The sequence below is a fragment of the Manihot esculenta genome, chromosome 15 (assembly GCF_001659605.2).
Source record: "Manihot esculenta cultivar AM560-2 chromosome 15, M.esculenta_v8, whole genome shotgun sequence".
Taxonomy (NCBI): domain Eukaryota; kingdom Viridiplantae; phylum Streptophyta; class Magnoliopsida; order Malpighiales; family Euphorbiaceae; genus Manihot; species Manihot esculenta.
In genome coordinates, this window is record NC_035175.2 from 3801595 (window position 1) to 3822812 (window position 21218).

Genomic DNA, 21218 nt, shown 5'->3' on the forward strand with positions numbered 1-21218 from the left:
TTACACATTTTTATTATTAAAAATTGATATTTTATTTTTTTTCAATTCAATGATATAATTAAATATTTACATTTAAATTATAAAAAAAATCAATGACATAATAATGATGTCAATATTTTACAAATAACATCAATATATCACATTAGTATATTTAACGTGTTAATTACTGAATTTTTATATATTATTAATGATGTGAAAGTTTAATTGTAAAGTGCACAAAAATACTAATTATAGAGGGTAAAATGAATAAAATATTTAACAATAAAGTAATTATAATTTCTCATTTGGCATGAATAATTTTATAAAAAAATAATTTAAATAAATTTTTATAAAATTATTTATGATTTTATTTTAAATTAAAAAATTTAAATTATTTTACTTTGAATAAAAATTTTATAAAAAAATTTTTAATTGAATTGAATTCAGTAAAAGATATCATACGTTTTCTCATAATATGTTTGTGCAAACATATGATATTCATTTAATTTTTACAGTGGGATTATTCTATTTAATTTTTTGCTCTATTAAATAGGTCTGGATGATAATTTGTAAAGAAAAAAAAAAGGGGGGGCTAACGTTGAATCGGAGCATAAAGCATCCGAAGAGGCAGTTCCACAGCGCTCTAATTAGTTCTGCATTCCCACATCGAAAAAGCGTGACGCTTAGATAGAGGAGTTTGGATATAAAAGGAAACGTCGAAGGAAGAGCAAAGCATACCTTTCTCGGCCTTTTGGCTAAGATCAAGTGTAGTATCTGTTCTTATCAGTTTAATATCTGATACGTGGGCCATTGGTCCACATGATATTAAATTAATTTTTTGAAGGGGAGGGCCCGCAACAGTAGCTGGCTACTGGGGTTCCTCGAGCGTCGCCCATGCGTTGCACTACTGCACGGGCCTGGCGCACCCTACCAAGTCAATTCCCAAATTTTATCTTGTTTTGTTCGGTGTTGTCATGTTTTCAAGTCGGTTTAATAGCTCGGAGGATTTTGTCTGTCAATTTTAAATAGTATTAAAATTATTTTTAACGAGAACATTAAAATATTACAACCACTTTTAAATTACTTTGTCAAATAAACAATAGCTGAACTTTCGAAGTCTATATCGAACCCTACTAACTGTCAAAACACCCTTCGTGAGTTTATACATTTTTTATGCGCCATTTAATGTCAACATAAATTCTTGGATAATTTAGAAAAGCAGGGTCTTTGTCGAATTTTAACTGCTCGATTAGCCTCGAAGTATCCCACATCGCAAAGAATCGCAAAGAAATAATATATTTTGAATTGTCTCATTCTGGGAATAGAATGAAAAAGAAGCTTTACTCGGGAGCTTAATAACTTACCCTCGCAACTTTAAGTGCTACGGTGGGATCAGTCCTGGTTTTCGCAAAACGCTAGTCTTCTCCGTCGGAGTAACGCGTTCGGCCCGTTTAACATTATAACATAACATGCTGATGGCCACATGGGCTGATTATTGTAATATCAAGCTAAATAAAATAGCAAGCACAGTGAATATCCGGGACCGGTTGATGTGCGAAGCTTATCACCTTTTCCGTCGATTAATCATGTGAGAAATTTTGCACACACCTGAATATATATATTCATTCATTTTAAATCTTATACGTTATTTATTATTTAAAATAAAAAAATATAATTCAAAACACGATAAAAATCTACATATTAATATAATATTTTAATTTTCAATTAATTAAGTGTATAAATTAATTTATATATTTGAGGACATACAATAATTTTTTTTATAATAAATTTGTTAAGTATTTTAATTTTAATTATATATATATATAAACTCATCATCAAGGTTTATTATTACAGCATAAGTGTATTAATCTCCAAATTAAAGTTGTGAAATTTTATAGAGTACTATTACTTAATCATTGTAATCTAATTTAGGCTGCTTAAAGAATGGGCTTCATCCATTGGGCTATACTATTATCGCTGTAGGAGGTGTGACATTGGATTGCTTTTTGAAGGAGGCGGGAAAGCAAACCATTAATAGAGCGCCAAAATCAAATCACGCTCGGAGCAGTAGGGAAAGAAACTGCGCGAAAATGGCGACAGAGAGTTCCAACAACAGCGACTTGCAGATTCTACTAGAGTCCATCAGATCTTCAGATGTAAGTTTCTTCAACTTCCATTGCAATTCACTCATTATTAACCCCCTTCATTTTCTTTATTTTGCAATTTTTAGGGCTTTTTTTGGCCCCGGGTGAGGGTGGGGGTGGGGTTTCTCTTCTGAAATTGCTTCGATTAGCACTTGTTAGCTTCATACTTCAAAGTTTCGGAAGTTCCTCTTAGATTCTTCAATATTTATCGTCTGGTTGCGGAGATTTAGCTTATGAAGTCGTTGCTTTTATGTTACAGATTGTGGAGAACCGTGTTCAGCTGCTTGCTAAACTCGGGGAGTTGGATTTACCTGAGAAAACTCACTTGGCGTCTCTTGTTGAAAGCCTTATAGTATCCTTATTCTCTATTAACTTTCCATTTCACACTTTCAGTTAAGAAATGGTCTTTAATTTATGTGAATCGGAGGTGTGAACATTGACCTAAATCATCTATTTTTTGTTAAATGTGGAAGGATCTTGAGGATATGTTTGAGAATTCAGAATTGATTTCTTTTGCATTACATTTTGTTAGCAATTTCAGTTTATTGATTGTGGCTTTTTACTGAAAATCTGTTCCACTTTCAACTTGATATGTCTATGAAGGTCTGATTTCATGTTCATATCAGAGCAGATGTTTTTTTTTCTTGTTTTAATATTTACCAGTCTACTATTGCAACCGTCATCCAGTGGAAGGGGTGCCATGTGACTTGCCTTGACAAGAAGCTAGACTTTTTGGGAAGACTTCACTTGCTTGGATGCATCCCAATGCATGTTAAACAAATCTATATTGCAGGTGGCTGCAAAATATGTAGATTCAGACTTATCTGGATGTTTACTACAGTTTCTTGCTCTTGGGACAAAGGTATAACTCTCTGTAGTAAGAATCTTTTCCTTTTTATTATTTATTTCACTTCTATTAAGTGGCATGTTACATTTGCTAACCTTAATGAGACTTCGCTTTTGTTAGGCAGGCACATGGTGTGGAAAGCATCTGAAGATGACTCTTATGTCAGGTACAGACTCTCAAGAAGAAGAACATTGCGACTGCTTTTTTCAGGTATGTAACAATTGGCAGAACTTCAATTTTCTCTGTTGGAACAAGATTTTGGGTTTTACTGTGGTATATTCTTTTTCTCCATGCTAATAGATAGGTTTGTAATTGGTATCCATTCCTAATCTCATAGATGTCACTTTTATTTATTTACTGATTGATTTTGATATTTTCAAAACCTTTTGCAGCTTCTTTTGGATTTCTTAAGCCTCTCTGCAGCTAGTGCCACTGCTTTGACCAGATATCCTGTTTTCACTGACAATGATTCCACAATTATTGTTGAAAGCTTTGTTTCAGAACAGTTGTCTCTAATAAAGGATGTAGTATCAGAGACTAAGGTACCTGTTTTGAAAAAGTTTTCTATCCTGTTAGCCCAGTCCACTGTTTGTCTCCACTCTCCAGAATTTATTTTTATTTGTTGTTGAGGTGTTCCTTTGCCTCCTTTCAAACAGAGAATCAATTCCTATGGCTCAGAAGTACTGAGAGTTGCACAGATGGTGATTGATGCTGTGGTGAGACTATGCAAGGAGTATTCCCTAGTTGTGAATTGGGATGCATGGGAGGCAAAACCTGGGAAGGATGGGAGCAGCGTAGACCATAAAGAGGAAAATATGAGGAATCATGTTATAAACATAACAAAGTCCACCACAGAGAAATTGTGCGAAATGGGTATCCTTGCAGCAAATGATGGCGGAAGTCTGGTAACCATTCTCAATGTATCATGGAAAGGTGTGGTTACCTTGCTTCAGCTATGCAAGGGAGCGTTAGCAGAGAGAGTAAGTGTGCAAGGTATTATTGTAGCCCTAATTTCACTCGTCATTGAACCTCTTAGATGTGCAGCTATGGCTTGGTCTACTTTGTTGGAGGAAACCATTTCTGCAATTGAAGCCAGGAGGACATTTCTTCCTGTCAAATTTTACCTTATCAATGCAGTGAAAATATCTTCATTGTATCCATGCCAAACATATTTTGTATACAGGGAATTAGTGCAGTGTGTTATAGTGATCTCCTCTTTCAGGATTTTATTGAGCTTTGAAAAACTTCTGAATACTGCAAGCGAAGTGTTCTCAGAACTTCTGGAGAAGACGTCTATGGATTTGCTTACTTCTTTACTAAATTCAGCCGAAGTGAAACTGGAGCACAAGTTTGAACTCCTTGATTGGTTGTTCACTGATCAACGCTATTCAAATTCACTTGGAGATTCAAGTAGTTATTGTCGTATAGACTCAATAATTGAAATGTTTTCTCTTAGTAATAAATCTATGCCCCAAGAGAGACTATTGCTTCTTGGTCGGGTTGTACTGTTTCATACTTTGCTAAGATATTCTGTTGGTCTTGAAGAAGATGTACAGAACATAATAACAAGAAAGCTTGAATGGTTTTTGGATGTAGTAGTTGATGATAAGGTGTACTCTTCCGTTCTTGATATGCAGATTCCTGTACCATATGGATCTGGGAAAACAATTGAATTGGTCTGGCAGCCTATGTTTTCTGCATCTGTGAATGCAATAAAAACCTTCATGATTGTAGTGTCTGCAAGTAAATGTTGGACGGAGTTGGAGGCTTTTCTGCTTGAGAATCTCTTCCATCCACATTTTCTATGCTGGGAGATTATAATGGAACTTTGGTGCTTTTTATTGCGTCATGCTGAAACTAACATGGTAAATGACATTGTTGATAAGTTCTACTCATTAATGAGGTTACTGGCATCTCCAGAATCAGTTCTTATTCCTTCTTCTCCTCTGAGGAAAATGGGAAGAGCAATCTGCTTGCTTCTTGCTAATGGGACTTCATCTATAGTTGACCGTATTTATAGTTCAGCTGTTGGTGATTCATCAGTTATATATGTTGCCTTGTTCTTGGAAGGCTTTCCTCTCAATTCTCTGTCTGATAACATCAGAAGTAATGCTAAACAGAAAATTGTTACTGATTATTTTAGCTTCATAGGAAGTCCTAATGACAAGCTGTCGACTGCTTGTAGTTCTGGTGTATTTGGGATTCCAGTGTTCACTCTATCAGCTTCACTGCAGTCTCAGTGAGTAACTTGTTCCTTTTAAAAAATGGTTGTTTCGAAGTATGAAGAGTGTCCGTTTTCTTGCTTAGTCATGTGTTTATTTATAACCATAATTTCTCAGGTGGTCCTCAAGTTCTGAATCTTAACTGTTTGCCAAATAGTTTATAAATTATCCTTCTAGTCATTTATTAGTAGCTTTGCTTAACTGAACTTGTATGTCTTGTAGACAGGTTAGCATATCTGATGTTGAAATGAAGAGCCTCAACTTCTTAGTTACTATTATCCGCAACTTCAAAAATCCTGCAGACAAACTAATGAAGGAATATTATCATAAGCTTTTAAGTGAAGCACTGGGGATTGTCTCAAACATGAAGCATCTGTACAAATCTGATGAGATGGAAGAAGTCATCTTGGAGCTTCAAACCCTGTTTATCTCAGGGGTAACAGCCTCTGATCCACTATTGTATCGGTGCAAACCATATCTGGCACTTTTCATGGGAGGACTCGGGGAAATGGAGATGTCAGAAAATGATGATTGTGTGAAGAGTTCTGCTGTCTGGGAGTTGTATCACACGCTATTTAGGGAGCAGCACTGGGCACTTGTTCATCTTGCAATTGCTGCTTTTGGATATTTTGCTGCTCGTACTTCTTGCAATCAGCTATGGCGATTCGTGCCAGAAAATGCAGCTCTATCATATGATCTATTGTCAGGAAATGAAGCAAATGAAGAGAGATTTATGTCTGAGCTGAAGGCATTTCTTGAGAAGGAAATGGCTCTTCTTACCATTACGCCTAGCTCTGAGCAGATTGACTTGCTCATGAAGGAAGGTGTGGTGCTGAAAGAAAAGGTTCAGAAAATTTCTAATATACATACACAGGCTACGGAACGAGAGGAGATTGATGCTGATATCCAATCAAATAAAAGAAGGAAACTCCCTGATGGAATCAGCAGGGGAGTGGAACTACTCCAAAGTGGCATGAAGGTTATTAGTGATGGCCTTTCCCAGTGGCCACAAAATCATTTTGAATCCCCTGAACATGACATGTTTTTGAGTCACATTTCCAAACTGAAAGATGTAATCTCTCACATAGTCGGCATGGCGGGTGATTGTTAAGTAGCTGTTTTAGCCCACTAGTGATTATACGTACGGAACAAGGCAATTGCCAAATTGTATATGAACAGCGGAAAAACATGTAAATGAGTATTAAGCAGGTACATTTATTTGCCTTATTTGATGCTGCATAACTAGAAATTCGGTGAGCAAGTAATCTGCTGCATATTATTTGCCATTTGAGAGATTCAGTTCTATAAAACCGAGCCACACACAAAATTGAACCGACAGGCTCGTTGGATTCCAAATACCTGTGCATTGTGGAGGATTTCTGCACTATGACTTGTGGTTTTGTGTTGTTTTTAGTAGAGTTGCACATTATTTGATTATATTTGAACAATCAAATTGGACTTAATATGTAAAAAAACATATATATATTTTCAGTTGCATTGCCTCTAATCTACTAACCAAATTAACTGAAGTTTAAATTAGTTAATATAGTTGATTGTACTTTTATTAATAAAATGTTATTTATAATTTGAAAACTTTTTAGTCATCACTTCGAACCCCACCAATGCTGACACGAACCAAACTGTGAACTCTGACGGCATTTGGTAGTACAACGATAACAAAATGATTTTGTAAACCTAAAAATTTAGGGTTAAAAAACAATACGACGCCGTTGCCGGAGATCCCGCGTGACAGACGGATATAACAACAACAAGAGGTTTTTGCCGATTTAGAATTAGAAAGAAAAAAATTTGACAATTTAAATTCGGAAAAGAAATATTTATAGATTTAAAATTTAATTGGCAGTTAGCGTATTTAACATTATTTATTTTTTTATTTTTTAATTATTAATATATTATAATAATATATTTATATTATATTAATGTTATACTTTTATTTATATTATATTTTTTATGATAATAAATTTTTTATAATAAAATTTATTAATTTAATATATTATTATAATAATATTATAATTAAATAATATCAATTATAAATTTATTAATAAATAATTATTATATTTTATATATTTTATTATTTTTTAAAATACTATAAAATTGATAACAAATAAAATTGGACGAAAAATAGTTAGAATTATAATATTATCATTGAATTAAATAATTAATTAAAGAGAAATAGATAAATAAATTAATATGTATGTTTAAAATTATAAGAATTAAATTTACATTTTATTAGATTACTTTTATATATTGTACATTTCTAATTACAGAAAAAATATTAATTTTATAATAAAAAATTATATAGTGTTAATAATAATTTTAATATTAATAATAAAATATATTAAATATATTAATATTTAAAATTATAAAATAATATTATATTATCAAAAAATATACGAAATCATTGAATTATTTATAATTTATTAAAATAAATAAATTAATATAAATATTTAAAATTATAAAAATTAAATTTATATTTTATTGAACAGTCATATATATTTAATCACATAATAATATTAATTTTATAATATTAAGATTATATATTATAAGTAATATTTTTTAATTTTAATATTAATAATAAAATATATTAATATTTTATGTTGTAAGACAAAATATATTTAAATATTAATATATTTAGACTTATGAGATAATTAAATATTGTATAAAATCACTAAATTGTTTATAATTCATAAAAAAGAAAAAAGAAATAAATAAAGTAATTAATTTATTCTATAATTATATTAATTAATTAATTTATTCTTAATAAATTATAAATAATTCAGTTTGTACACATTTAATAATAAAATAATATTATAATTTTAAATATTTTTCTATATAGTTTATATCAAAATAATAAAATATACAATTTTATTATAATAATATATTAAATGACAGTATTTTGGTGGTAACTTTTTTTTAATAATCAGATATTGGTTTTCCCGGCCCACATGGATCGGTTTCTATAATTGTCTTTTTGACCAAGATTTCTATACTATACTTGTCATACCAATTTTGGTATGTGAATTAAGACTTTTCTTTTTATTTTTTAAAAAATGTTTATACTATTCAATAGAGAATTATCGTTATTTACATTATTTAAAAAAAGTGTTATTTACTAGATTCGTTATTTATATTTTAAGAAATATATGTGTGTGTGAGTATAAAGTGTAATATTTTTTTATTTTACATATTTTTTCAATCTAAAAATTAAATAAAAACATGATTTGTATATACATATATTTTCTATATTTTTAATATATCATATACTTTTAATATTATTATATATATTTATGTACTAATATATGTATATTGTAATTAAAACCGAAATCACTACTCTTCATTGTACAATATATCCATTATTATTTCCTTGCAGAATACAAGGTCAAAGATTGAATGAAATTCTTTTCCAATAAGGCCTTTCCTTTTTAACAGTAAAATGTCAGACGCAGAGAAAGAACAAAAATCTCAACCTGCTGTTTATGAGTAATGATGCTTCCATAATACCATCATCCTTACTCTAAAAACACTAGGTTGTCAATTTCTATGCTAATGGGAAAATAATATGGCAATAAAATTCTGCCAAATGGGGAATGAAATCTACGAATAATTATATATATAAAGATTATTTTCCAAACACTGGCATTGATAATTCCCTCTTTCTACCTCCACAACATGAAGATCATCACTCAAATTCTGCTCATAGTTTGTCTAGGCATAGGCATCATTTCCTTGGCCGTTTACGAACATAAGCGTATTCCAGGGCAGGACTATGATGTTCGAGTAATCAATGGCTTCACCAACAACTCATCTCTGCCTCTAGTGATCTGGTGCTCGTCCAACGGCCGTCAACTTGGTGCCCGTGCTCTCCAGGAAGGCGATGACTTCAGCTGGAGCCTCAGGACCAATTTCTGGGGCGATACTCATTTCTTGTGTACTGTGAAGTGGGACGAAAGGAGAAGGCTGTTCTATGCGTTTAAGGTTCCTAGGGATATTTATCGTTGCAGCCTCTTCAGGAAATGTTCTTGGTTGGTGAGAGAAGATGGGTTTTATTTCAGTAATGATGAAATAAATTGGAAGAAAGACTTCTCTTGGTTATAAGGTTTGGTCATCAATAGATAAACCAATCCTTCTTGCTCTTTTTTTTTTTTTCTAAAAAAAAAAACTCCCAATTTAATTTCTTTTCTTATGTTATATATACATATACATATTATATTTATTTAAACTTCCCCCCCTCCTTAGTTGAACTTTATATTAGTAGACCACCAAAGTATACTTATTCACAAACGAGCCCACTTCTATGAGTTATAAATAGGGGAAAGATATTAAGAAGACCCCTACAAGAAAATGTCTCGCCCGTTTCTTGATGATATCTTCCATGGTCTTGCAATACTGACCATCTTATTGGCTGCTGCAACAAAGGCACATGGAGATACCATCGTTCACGTGTTGAATGGGCTGCCTAAGGGCTCACAAGCCCTGCAGAACGACTTCAAGTCTAATGACACAAGTATTCCTATCATTCGAAAGATAATGGGTGCTGGTGAGGAATACCATTGGAAAGTGGAAGGAGGAGTTGAATATACGTGTTTTTCTGTGTGGACAAGCAACTTTCAGAAATGGACTGTGTTTGAGCCACGCAGAGATCAGAATCATGCAGACGTGTTTTGGGTGGTGAAGGAAGATGGTTTCTATCGTAGCTGGGATAACAAAACTTGGGTCAAAAAAGCTGAATGGGAATCCGAGTGATTTTTGTTCAGTGGGTCTGAATAAATAAAACTTTTTTTTTTTTTTCAATCCAGCCAGCTAGAAGTGCTTGCTCAATATATTTATCAATAAGATATATTTTCTAATTAATTTTGCTACATTTTTTTTGATATTTCATATTTAATTATCACTAGATTTGATGCTCATATTCATTTGCTGGAAGAAAAAAATCTTATCGAAAGGTTAAAGACTTAAAATACAAGAAGAATGGGAGAAGGAAGAAGGTTAAGATCGATGGGTTGGTGTCAGGGATGAATCTAAAGATCTTTCTTTTATATATGGAAATAAATCATAATCGTATCTTGATTTATTAAAATAATCTTTTTTTTTCAGAAACTAATTAATAATGAAAAAGTAAAAATGAGAATACTTTTTCCATAATAATCAATTAAATCTGTGCCATTGTTGGAAATATAAATATATTATAATTAATAAGGAAAATTCTTATTATGGCTGTGGGTTAAAGAAAAAATCATACATATATGGAAACTCCAACTATACCTAACTAAAGAAAAATAAGATATATTATTTTATTGTAATACATTAGCTTACAAAATGAAGAGATTTATGAGTAAACCAAACTAGCATCTTTGAGATACATGTATAATGGTACTTCCATCTGTACAGAATTCTTACTATACTGTATTGATTTCAAGGGAAAATACAGAATGTGAGAGTAACATTCATTACCCTCCATTAGTATTAGTAACAGAAAAATCCAGCAACACTATTTGCTTATATAAAGAATGTACAAGAAACAACCATTTGCTGTTGCAAATAATATGGGAAGTTATCGCCGGCAAAATTCATCAGTTACAGAAACCTGGGAAATCGTAGCTTACTTTCATGAACCATCATCTTTCAGAGGAGGATAATGAGTTGTAGACTGAATGATGTTCCCTTCTCGCTCATTCGACCCAATAAGCATCAATACAACTTCTCGCATTGATGGCCGCTCGAAAGGTGACATGCTTGTACACATCAAAGCAATTTTCATTATGCTAATCATGTGATCAACAGTAGTTTGATCTTTGAGATCTAATCTACTGTCAAGTATGCCAGATGTCAATGAGTGGTCGCGTACATAATTTCTCACCCAAGTGACTAAATCACCTCCTTGATCTAGTGGCTGCACAGGAGTTTTTCCAGTTAGCAGTTCTAACAGGACAACTCCATAGCTGTAGATATCGCATTTTTCGGTTACTTTCATTGTGTATGCATACTCTGCCAGAAGAGAGTTGAATTAGATGTCAGTTATAACAGAGAGTTTTAGAAATCATGTTCTGCAACTTTCAGTATTTCCTTTACTAAACAGAAACACTTGCATTATGGACCAAACATTGAGAGCAACCTTAAGAAAACTTTCAAAATTTGTTGCAGATGACTGTTATCCTACAAATTGCTAGTTTTATTAAAATCTGAAAGGGGTGAAAACATACCAGGTGCAATATACCCATATGACCCTGCAACTGCTGACATTGATTTAGACTGAGGCATGTCAATAATTTTGGCCAAACCAAAATCACCAACATGGGCTTCAAAATTATCATCAAGGAGAATGTTATTCGACTTAATATCCCGATGAATAATTCTTGGTTTGCAGTCATGATGTAAATAGGCAAGACCTTCAGCAGCTCCGAGGGCAATCATGAACCGCGTTGGCCATTCCAAGCTGCAAGAGGGTCCATGAAGCAGTTCACCCAAACTACCCCTACCCATGTACTCATAAAGGAGCAGATTGGAACCCTGGTGATGGCAAAATCCATAAAGCTTCACAATATTCCGGTGCCTGATCTTTCCAAGAGTCAAAATCTCAGCCTGAAAACTGTTCTCTATGTTGCTTCCCTCTCTGTTAGATGCTAGTCTTTTCACTGCAATGGTTTGTCCAGTATGCATAACTGCCTTGTAGACTGTTCCACAAGCTCCTCTTCCTACAACATAACTATCATGAAAATTGTTTGTGGCCTCAACCAGATCTTGTAAATTGAATCCATCCTTAGGACGAAAATAGATATCTGATTCCGGAGATGAACTCTCATTGTCATGTATGGAAGGAACTGTCTCAACAGTTGGGTGCCTCATGAAATATAGTATAACTGCAATTAGAATCAGAGAAACTCCACCAATAACAGCTGCAGAAATTGTGATGATTCTACCCCGAGGAGCATCTGTGCTTTTCAATGGAGGGACAGAAACAGAAAATGGATCTCCATTGCAGTAGCCAAGATGCCCACCGCAGAGCCCATTGTTCCCTATGAAACTGCTAAATGCCATGTTCTGAAATAGCGGCACTGGAGGTAAGGGTCCAGTAAGGTTATTATATGAGAAGTTGCAACCCAGTAAACTGGAAAGATTTCCCAATGTTTCAGGAATTTCACCGGTCAAATGGTTATTATTGAGCAGAAGAAACTCCAACAAGTTAAGCTTACCCAGCTCTGGCGGGATGCTCCCAGTAAGGTTATTATTACTGAGATTCATTGCAATCTGTAAGCTTGAAAGATAACCCAATTCCGCAGGTATTCCACCAGAAAATAAGTTGCCACCCATCTGCAATTCAGTCAAACGAGAGAGATTTCCCAATGTTGGAGGTATATTTCCAGATAACTTATTTTCTGAAAGCTTGAGAAGCTCTAACTGCAGAAGACTTCCAACCTCTTCTGGTAAAGACTCCACAAAGCTGTTGTGGCTGAGATCAAGTCGTTGAAGCATCTTGCAGTTAACAATTTCAGGTGGAATCCGTCCCTTGAGCAAATTAGAAGAGACATTAAAGGTCACAAGTTGAGACAGATTACCTATTTCCTTAGGCAACTCATTAGTAAAGTAATTGTTTGCAATGTGAAGCCTTTGCAACTTCTGACAATTGCCAATGGCCTCAGGAATTGAACCATTAAACTTGTTCTGATCCAATTCAATGGCAGAAAGGTTCATCAATTTGCACAACTCAGAAGGGAAGCTACCTGTAAGCATGTTTCTAACAAGACGAAGCTGTACCAATGACCTGCAGTTCAAGATACCAGTTGGGATGTTGCCATAAAACTTGTTTGCTTCCAGATTCAGCAACATAAGGTTAGAGTGTCGACAAAGATGAGAAGGTATCCTTCCTGTCAGAGCATTGTCTGAAAAATCCACCACCCAAAGTGGACTGTAAAGTCCCAGCCCCTGAGGAACACTGCCACTAAGGGAGTTGTCGAAAAGCTGAAGTTGAATCAACTCTGTCATGTATTGAAAACCAAAAGGAATAGGACCTTTGAGATAATTAATTGACAGGTCAAGCTTTGTTAAGTTCCTCAAGCTACTAAGCTCATTTGGTATGACACCAGTAAGCTGATTTTGGAAAAGGTACAGAAGATGCAGGCCCTTTATCTCACTGAACTCAGTAGGGATCTCCCCTGTCAAATAATTCTCTGAAAAATCAATTTCCATTGCCATAGATAGATTCCCAATTTCTCTTGGAATGGTTCCATTTAACTCATTTCTGTAGAGATATAGTTTCTTCAGAAACTTCATGTTCCCGATTTCCACTGGTATTGGTCCTACAAGATTGTTTGCATACAAAGCAAGTGTCTCAAGGTTCGTAGAGTTTCCAATCTCCTTTGGTATAGATCCTGTGAGTTGGTTACCCCACAAAATTAACTCAGTCAAACGCCCAAGCATCCCAAATTCTTTTGGTAGTTCCCCTCCTATGGCATTTTGGGCAAGACCAAGCAATTGTAAGCTTTGACATCCACTTATTTCTGCTGGAATGCTACCAGAAATTCCATTCTGCCCTGCACGGAAGGTTTTCAAGTTCTTGAGTTTCCCAATAGAATGAGGTAATGGGCCAGTCAGATTGTTGGTGTAAGCCACAACCTCAATCAATGAAGACAAATTCCCAAACTCCTCTGGGAAAGAACCAGATATTCTGTTATTACATATATTCAAACGTCGAAGAAGTGACAAATTACCCAGTTCAGCAGGTAGTTGACCACTGAACTGGTTATTGTTCAGATACAGGTATTGCAACTTTGAACAATTTCCGATAGTGTTAGGTATATATCCAGTGAGCATATTGTAAGAAAGATCAAGATATATTAGGTTCACCAAGCCACCAATGCTGGCATTCAGGGTCCCAGACAAATTCATACCACTCAAACTGAGAGATTGGACCAAAGGTTCATAATCAGAAGTGCAGTTCACGCCAATCCACCCACATGGTGTCTGATCAGTGGATTTCCAGTTATTCAAAAGACCAAGTTCATCATGAAGGCCATTCTTTAGATCTAGGAGGTATTGCCCCTCAGAATTCAACCCATCAGAAGTACAAACCAATAGCAAAGTGACAATCCAAAATCCAGTAAACCCTGCTTCAAAAGTTCTCCTTGATCTGATATGTGCTGACATTTTAATCTCCCTCACCTTGAACATGAATATAGCTTCATGCAATAATTCCAACCCTGCAGAGATTAGCTACTTCAGAACGGGGCTGCCAAAGAACATTCCACAAAATACTAGTAAACTTTATGACTAAGATAGCTGAGATGTGAACTGAAGATGGGAATATCTTCTATAAAGTGATGCTGTTTGGCAAGCTATTTAAACTCTGCAAGGTATTCAAGTGCAACTGTGCAAATATTCTAGTGACACACTAATCACTTCACAAGTTCACACGGCCCGATTGTCAAATAGGCCCCTACTTTAAAAAAAAAAAAAAAATTCAATCAAGCAACACAAAATTTTTAGCTCAAATCAACCTAGAAACACACGTGTGCAGCATGTGATGAGATGGATGTGACAATCATCCATATGAGAACGAGATTAATAATCGTTAGATCAAATATTTGCATCTATATCTATGCACTTATTATACACTTTAATTAGTTCCACACAGGTCTAGCCTGTCTAGATATAAATATTTAATCAAACAGTTATAAAATTTACTCCAATATAAGGTTAAGCTTATATTAGAAGCACATGGTTCAAGATTTTATAGTGGTTTGTGATAGCAATTCTTTTTAATGAAGGTTTCTTTTCTTAAATTTCTACTTTTTTTTATGTTTTTATTGGAAGGAATTTGTGCTAAATGAACCCATGAACCCTCAAATAGGGTTACCTTACTGTACCAATTGGTTTTTCAGTGACAACAATAGGAAGAAAACATTTTTCCCCCCAATTTGGACATGCTTTCCCCTAAATCTTCTATTGCAGGTTTGATCTAGCAGGCTCCATTGAGATTGTGGCTGGGAGGCTAAAAAGCTTGATGGGAACAACTTACGGAATAATTGAAAAAGCCAGTTTGAAAAAGTTATTTAGCCATTTTCTGAGTTTTTATAACTAAAATAAGTCCAATTAAAATTAAAAGTCTTTACTAAACACTTTTAAAATAAGATAATTTTTTTCGAAGGCAGCTCAACCAAGGATGTAAACAGAAAAGGACGAGGTTTCTTTTTCTTCAACTTCTGAGGGCTACTTTTTATGTTGGAAGCTGGAATAAGAGTTTGTTTTGTTCAAAATCTCTTTCATTTAATAAGAGAGAAGGGCAGAACGTGAAGAAGAGAGAGGCTGAGAGGGCGGAAGAGCACAGATAGACGGGAAGAGAAGAATGAAAAATTTAGTGTTTAAGTTGCATTTTTGTGTTCAGACAAACAGCATTTGGCATAATTTGAGCTCAGGATCAAAGGAATTCAAATGTATATAAAATATCATGAGGAGCTGTAATTCCTCTTCAGTACTCACACATTCAGCAAACCAATTCGACATCTAAGTGAAAAAGAAAAAAAATTCAGTCCTCTAGCGAACTTTAGGAATTCAATAACGTATACAGGATTAAAAGAACTCAGCAAGACAATAACTCTGGATTCAGAAATCTAACAAAACATATCACCATTTTCACATGAATAACGCATATTAAACAATCAACTAAGCAATTTTAAGCAAACAAATAAACCAGCAATATGGAAAGGAGAAAGTAACCTGTTTAAGCCAATTGATCGATCAATCACTCGTCAAAGAAGAGATAGTAAAAGCAACAACTGCACCACTTGGCTGTTACTCCTTGAGACCACAGAGAGAAAGAAACCGTGTAATTCATGAATCAATAGAGAAAAGCAAAGCGAACCCAGTTCATCTTTTGCCACAAAATGGTTGGGATCTTCGGATCTAAGGCCCGAGATTTTGGACACAGGAAAGGGAGAACTCACTCTTTCCTTCCTCCTGCTTTTGACAAACAAAACAAACAACCAAAAGTGCAACGAACCAAAAAAAGAGAGATTTTTTTAGTGGTTTCGTATTAGAGAGATTGAAACGAAACGAAGAAAATTGAAAAAAGACGAGCTTTAGCTCGTCCTTGAAGCTTTAATGGCCGACAAGGCATACGCTCATTTCCCCTCCATCTCTCTGAATATACACTTTTCCATTTGATTCTCTATTTTCGTGCCCAATATATATGGTAATCAGATAATGGTATTGGTATATTGCTGTTTGCCCTCTCTCTCTGTGTTAGAAGTTGGGATGGTGGGCTTGGCTGGTGGCTGGCTGGCTGGTTTTAGTTTTCTTCCATTTCTCTTTTTTAGTGCCTTAGCAAAAAGGTTGTGTGTAGGTAACTGTTACTGCAACTTTTTATTGGGGCAAGAAAGTTGTTGTCTTTTTTTATTTTATTTTTTTTAATTTTTAATTTTTCTTTTCTAAAGATAAAATTTTGGATTTTCCTTTGACTGTGACAGCTTACTTTGGTATTTGGGTGGTAGGTTTCTTCTGGAGTCTCCACATTCCATACCCTAACAAAATTTCTGATTTATTGAGTCAATTTTTGCATTAATTAATATTAATCATCTTGAATTATTCTTAATACTGACAAATCACCAATTAGAAAAGTACAACTGTCCAACCGAACATCTTCTCTCTTTCCAACGATTCAATCTAATCACATTTCATTCCTTTAAAAAAATAAATAAAATGTTAATCACATTTCATTTTCAGTATTTTTCAGTTTATAATATATGCAATACTTGAAAAAAAAAAAAAGAACGACGTCGTTTTGTACTTGCTTTGGCTGAAGTTAATTATTTATTAGCAACTTTTTGGATGGATTATAATAGTGTGAAAAGTGAAGGGGTTATTTAACTATGTTCAGGAAAGATGAGAGTAGACAGTGGGGCCGTACATATGAGCCTCTAATAAAAATGGGCCCAGTATTCTGTGGATATGGACCCCAGCAAAGTGAGTGAGACAGCTCCCTGGCCCTCAGCCGTCCAACCACTGACCTTTATGTCCATATCGGACGGCTGACAATTGCAGATTATGGGTCTTAGCAAGTCACACAAATTATTAAGAGCCACTAGAGTAATGCTCTATATTTACGAAAAGATCATTTTCTTTTTATATATTGAATATCTGCAGTGGGACTCAAAATAAATCTTATTAAAAATTAAAAAAAAAAAAGAAATGAATTGCAGCTCATGCAAGCAATTATGGTGAGCATTCATGGATTAAAAACTAAATCAATTTTTGATAATATCAATTAAAGTTTCATATCAATTTATAAATTATATGAATTTTTTGTTCCACCTATAAAATGGGTTTAGTGCATAATGGATATTGATGGGTTGGTTGATTTCCACTGAAACATCATCTGTAGATGTAGGTTATTGACCTCTTTTGTGGCTGTCATAGGAACAACATTCTATTTTGTCTTCTTTCTTTCTTTCTTTCTTTCTTCCATGGCAACTATAATCTATTCAACATGAGTTTGGTAGATTCAGACTTCTATCCTTCTGATTCCCTGATTAGAACATGAATTCAAACATTCATAAAAATTTCAAAATACATTTACAATCTCAAAACACATGTAATCATCATAATCATTTAATATTTAAAAAATTCATTGGTTTTTGAAAAAAATAGTCAAAAATACTTGAATCAAGCAATTTCCATACATTAAAGTTTGGCTTTGCTGAGTTGTATATATAATTAGAATAATTTAATGATGTCTCATATGAAAGCAAGAAATAATTAAGCATATGAGATGAGATTGTTTGGAGTTGAAGTATTTTTATGGGATGGTGTGAAAATTAAGAATAGTTTAAGATTAGGCAGAAGTGAAATTTCCGAGTTTAGGAAACTTAAGACTCTTCCGACCCTTGTTAAGTGAAGAATATTCTAACTCCGCCATTGTAAATGGATATCTGGTGCAAATCAGAAATTTTATAGAATTGATTATGAGATTATATGAATAATTTCATATGTTAAAAAAATATATGCTTTAAAAATATTAAATAATTTTATCGAAATCGGGAAAGATCTAATTGTGGGTGGGTACATTGAACTACAAAGGCCCCATGTAGATTAGGGCTAACTTATGCCCAAAGCCCAGTTGATTCCTTTATTATTGCATACTTTTACTCTCCCTTCACTTTGACTATAATTCTGATCGAAGGCGGCGCTCCAGCGGATCCGCCCTTATAAGTCGATCCATATTTAGACTGTAGTGCTTCAATGAATTCTGATCGATGTGGGTTGCGTTGTCTTACTGGGTTGGATCCTTTTCCCTTTAGGCTATGGGCCAGCTTGTAGATTTTTAAGGCATCAGTCCTAAACTAAATTATTAATTCAATACAAATTTTACTAAACCGCTTATAAATTTCTTTAGGATTTGTTTTTTACCATAGTTTAAAATATATTGCTTATAATTTATTGATTGCAAAAAAAACTTAAAATATTAAGAGAAAGTAATTTTATTTGTTAAAAAAATTATTTTATTTTTCATAAAAAATAAGAGAAAACATTATCATAAATTTACTAATTAATTCTAAAATAAAAAATTATTTCTTAAAAAAAAGTATATTTTTATTTCAGTCTCAATGTTTGCCGAATCCAAACTTTCACCAAATTCTATCACTGCCAAACTTCCATTGTCTTGGGATTAGGCACTCCACCATCCTACTTAAACCTTATTTATTAAGGGTTTTAGAAATTATTTATTTAATTATTTTTTTATAATCATTAAGAAAATAAATTATTTATTCTAATTCAATTAAATTATTACTTTATAGAAAATAATCTATTTAAACTAAACAAACCCATTATCTAATTTAAAGTGGTGAAACTTCCAACGTATATAGCACATAAATCAAGTTTTTGCCTTTATAATTTTTTCATACTTCCATTTTTATTTTATTTTTAATGTTTATATATTAAAAAGATAAGTATCCACACAAGAATAACGTTAACGCTCCATCCCCTTATTAAAATTAATAATTTTATTTAAAATTAAATATTTATAATATTAAATTCATGTAATTTTAACAATTGGTTGTATTTAGTAAGTGTGTATTAACTATTTAAATTAGTTAGTCCATCTACTAAGAGCTATATTAATTGATAATGTTTTATTTGACAAAAATCTAATTGAAAAATTAAAATGCTTAATTTTACAAAACATAAAAAAAAATGTTTTTATTTTATTTTTAAATATGAAATAATTAATTTTCATAAAATATTAAAATAATTAACCATTTAAATTTCAGCCTATTAACGTTCTTCTCTACAAACACTTATAAAAAAAAATAGGAAAAACGTGAAATTCATCACTTAGAATGTGTAAAACCTTGTTAGCAAAGAAATTGCGATTAGGGCAAAATTTAGTTTAAAATTTATCTTATTTGTTTAGGACAAGTTTTGGTAAGATAAAGTGGTCTGGCCGGCCTTCCACAAGTCTAAGCGTTGAACATCAGCCGGCTAAGCATGCATTTTGAGGTTCTCATGGCCACCATATGTCCAATCTTGAGTATTGACAATAAATCCAGTAGCCTTTTATCAAGAAAAATCCACCGTCGTATCAAATTCTTATTTTAAGTCTTATTATTAAGACATTGTTATCCTAATGCTGAAGCAATCCTCTCCTAGATTCGCCACTTGGCATGAGTAAAATTGGTGATGTATCACTGTAATTTTATATGAAACCATGGTTAAACCATGGTTAAACCACAGTTAAAGGCTGGTAATGAAGCAAAAAGTTCTCTCTGATTTAGCCATATGCTGCCTACAAAGCAAACCAATCGGACGACCAAGACGAGGCTAGGGAATTTAGGATGCCAAACTTCATCTCCCAGCATTTAGTCCTGTGGCCATGGGTGGTGGATTTATCTCCAAATGAAATTACAGCTCAAAGTGGAACACATAAGATTCACGTTGTCACAGCAACTCTTTCTAAAAGCACCTCACTTATTATTTTTAATTTTTTTTTTTTTTTGGGTTTAATCTGTCCTAGTTGGAAGTAGAAAAGCATGAGTCACCTCACAAGTTGGCCATGCTGTTTTCTCCATTTAAGGTTGGATGCCTTTATTAATAGAAAAGATTCCCTTCTACACCATGTATGGTTTCTGCAAGTCTAGAAAGCCATTAACCACACCACACTACAGTTGTTTCTTCTTTTCTTGTCCTTTGTACTCTCATATTATCTCAATTTCAACACCTTTTGCAATAAATAATATCAGGGAAATACAAATAGAAAAAGCTGTGAATTTTCCAAGGTCTAACACAAGAATATAGATGCAATCATAATAACTACTACCACTTGATGCATCAATCATTCCTCTGCTAATAGAAATCCAGATTATCTAAATTCTAACCCCACTCTCTACTCATGGATCTGCATTGAAATATTGTATGCACCCAATTTTGTTCTTCAGCAGCACAAGCTTTCCTCTTTTCTTCTTTTCCTGGGTGAGGGAAAGAGTTGGCCAAATTTTCTTGCCCAAGGGGCAAATGAGCAGGGTATGAAAAGTTTGTCGCCCTATCATTTTGCTAACCAATTAGTTCATTCAGGTGACCAACTAAAACAGCTCATTTACGCTGTTTCTCCCATATGGTTATAGTCAATGAAACTGCTGCAAGAAAAGAGAGAAAAAAGAAAAAGTAGATGGTCCTTTGTGAACTGTGATAAAATTATAGGTACAGTTGCTCACCTGTCTTGCAGGGGCATGATGACACCATCATAGAGAAGATTAGTGCTTAACTCATGTTGGTTTTGAAAGGGGCCCTTACCCACCTGTGCAAGTAATGTGTATTACAAATTATTCAATGTTTGACGCATTCATTGCCATGACTACCGGGGAGGCGGGACCATTTCCGCCGACTAAACCCATTATCGATTGCTTAACGTTATAAACTAAAATTGCTATGATTTTCCACAATTTGTTATATCAGCCGTTTTGTGACTGTTTAACGCCATCTCTTTTAGCCTGAAAATTGTCATAAATCACAAATTAC

General features: G+C 33.6%; 3 protein-coding genes and 1 non-coding gene across 8 annotated transcripts; 3 read left to right on the forward strand and 1 right to left on the reverse strand.

Moving 5' to 3' along the window:
- The first annotated feature begins 713 nt into the window (after window positions 1–713).
- Window positions 714–910, forward strand: LOC122722007. The gene has a single exon (XR_006348858.1). It is a non-coding gene; the product is annotated as a U2 spliceosomal RNA (small nuclear RNA).
- Window positions 911–1976: 1066 nt separating this feature from the next.
- LOC110601244 lies at window positions 1977–6419 on the forward strand. 4 transcript variants are annotated; one of them, XM_043950915.1, is made up of 7 exons: window positions 1977–2135; window positions 2383–2475; window positions 2847–2985; window positions 3095–3180; window positions 3363–3512; window positions 3627–5209; window positions 5415–6419. In XM_043950915.1, exons 1-7 carry the CDS (start codon window positions 2070–2072, stop codon window positions 6301–6303), a joined length of 3006 nt encoding a protein of 1001 aa, XP_043806850.1. In that variant the 5' UTR covers window positions 1977–2069; the 3' UTR covers window positions 6304–6419. The 4 variants fall into 4 exon arrangements, with proteins under 4 accessions (XP_043806850.1, XP_021594000.1, XP_021594001.1 ...); XM_021738308.2 differs by having other exon boundaries at window positions 2851–2985; window positions 3091–3180; XM_021738309.2 differs by having other exon boundaries at window positions 2072–2135; window positions 2851–2985.
- A 2449-nt stretch (window positions 6420–8868) lies between these two features.
- LOC110602293 (self-incompatibility protein S1) lies at window positions 8869–9308 on the forward strand. Its single transcript, XM_021739778.1, has one exon. It carries the CDS (start codon window positions 8883–8885, stop codon window positions 9306–9308), a length of 426 nt encoding a protein of 141 aa, XP_021595470.1. The 5' UTR covers window positions 8869–8882.
- Window positions 9309–10594: 1286 nt separating this feature from the next.
- LOC110602292 (probable leucine-rich repeat receptor-like protein kinase At2g33170) lies at window positions 10595–16530 on the reverse strand. Of its 2 annotated transcripts, none has more exons than XM_021739777.2 (3): window positions 15924–16530; window positions 11414–14436; window positions 10595–11198 (listed from the first exon to the last, which is right to left on the reverse strand). In XM_021739777.2, exons 2-3 carry the CDS (start codon window positions 14376–14378, stop codon window positions 10819–10821), a joined length of 3345 nt encoding a protein of 1114 aa, XP_021595469.1. In that variant the 5' UTR covers window positions 14379–14436; window positions 15924–16530; the 3' UTR covers window positions 10595–10818. The 2 variants fall into 2 exon arrangements, with proteins under 2 accessions (XP_021595469.1, XP_021595468.1); XM_021739776.2 differs by having other exon boundaries at window positions 11414–14407; window positions 15924–16529.
- Window positions 16531–21218: the final 4688 nt, after the last annotated feature.

What these genes read in the sequence shown, in the direction of transcription:
- LOC110601244 (XM_043950915.1), top strand. Translation starts at nt 2,070, where the DNA reads ATGGCGACAGAGAGTTCCAACAACAGCGACTTGCAGATTCTACTAGAG. An exon ending in ATTGCGACTGCTTTTTTCAG is followed by an intron (nt 3,181 to 3,362) that starts GTATGTAACAAT and finishes AACCTTTTGCAG; the next exon opens with CTTCTTTTGGATTTCTTAAG. An exon ending in ATGTAGTATCAGAGACTAAG is followed by an intron (nt 3,513 to 3,626) that starts GTACCTGTTTTG and finishes CCTTTCAAACAG; the next exon opens with AGAATCAATTCCTATGGCTC.
- LOC110602293 (XM_021739778.1), top strand. Translation starts at nt 8,883, where the DNA reads ATGAAGATCATCACTCAAATTCTGCTCATAGTTTGTCTAGGCATAGGC.
- LOC110602292 (XM_021739777.2), bottom strand. Translation starts at nt 14,378, where the DNA reads ATGTTCAAGGTGAGGGAGATTAAAATGTCAGCACATATCAGATCAAGG. An exon ending in ATATGGGTATATTGCACCTG is followed by an intron (nt 11,199 to 11,413) that starts GTATGTTTTCAC and finishes CTCTTCTGGCAG; the next exon opens with AGTATGCATACACAATGAAA.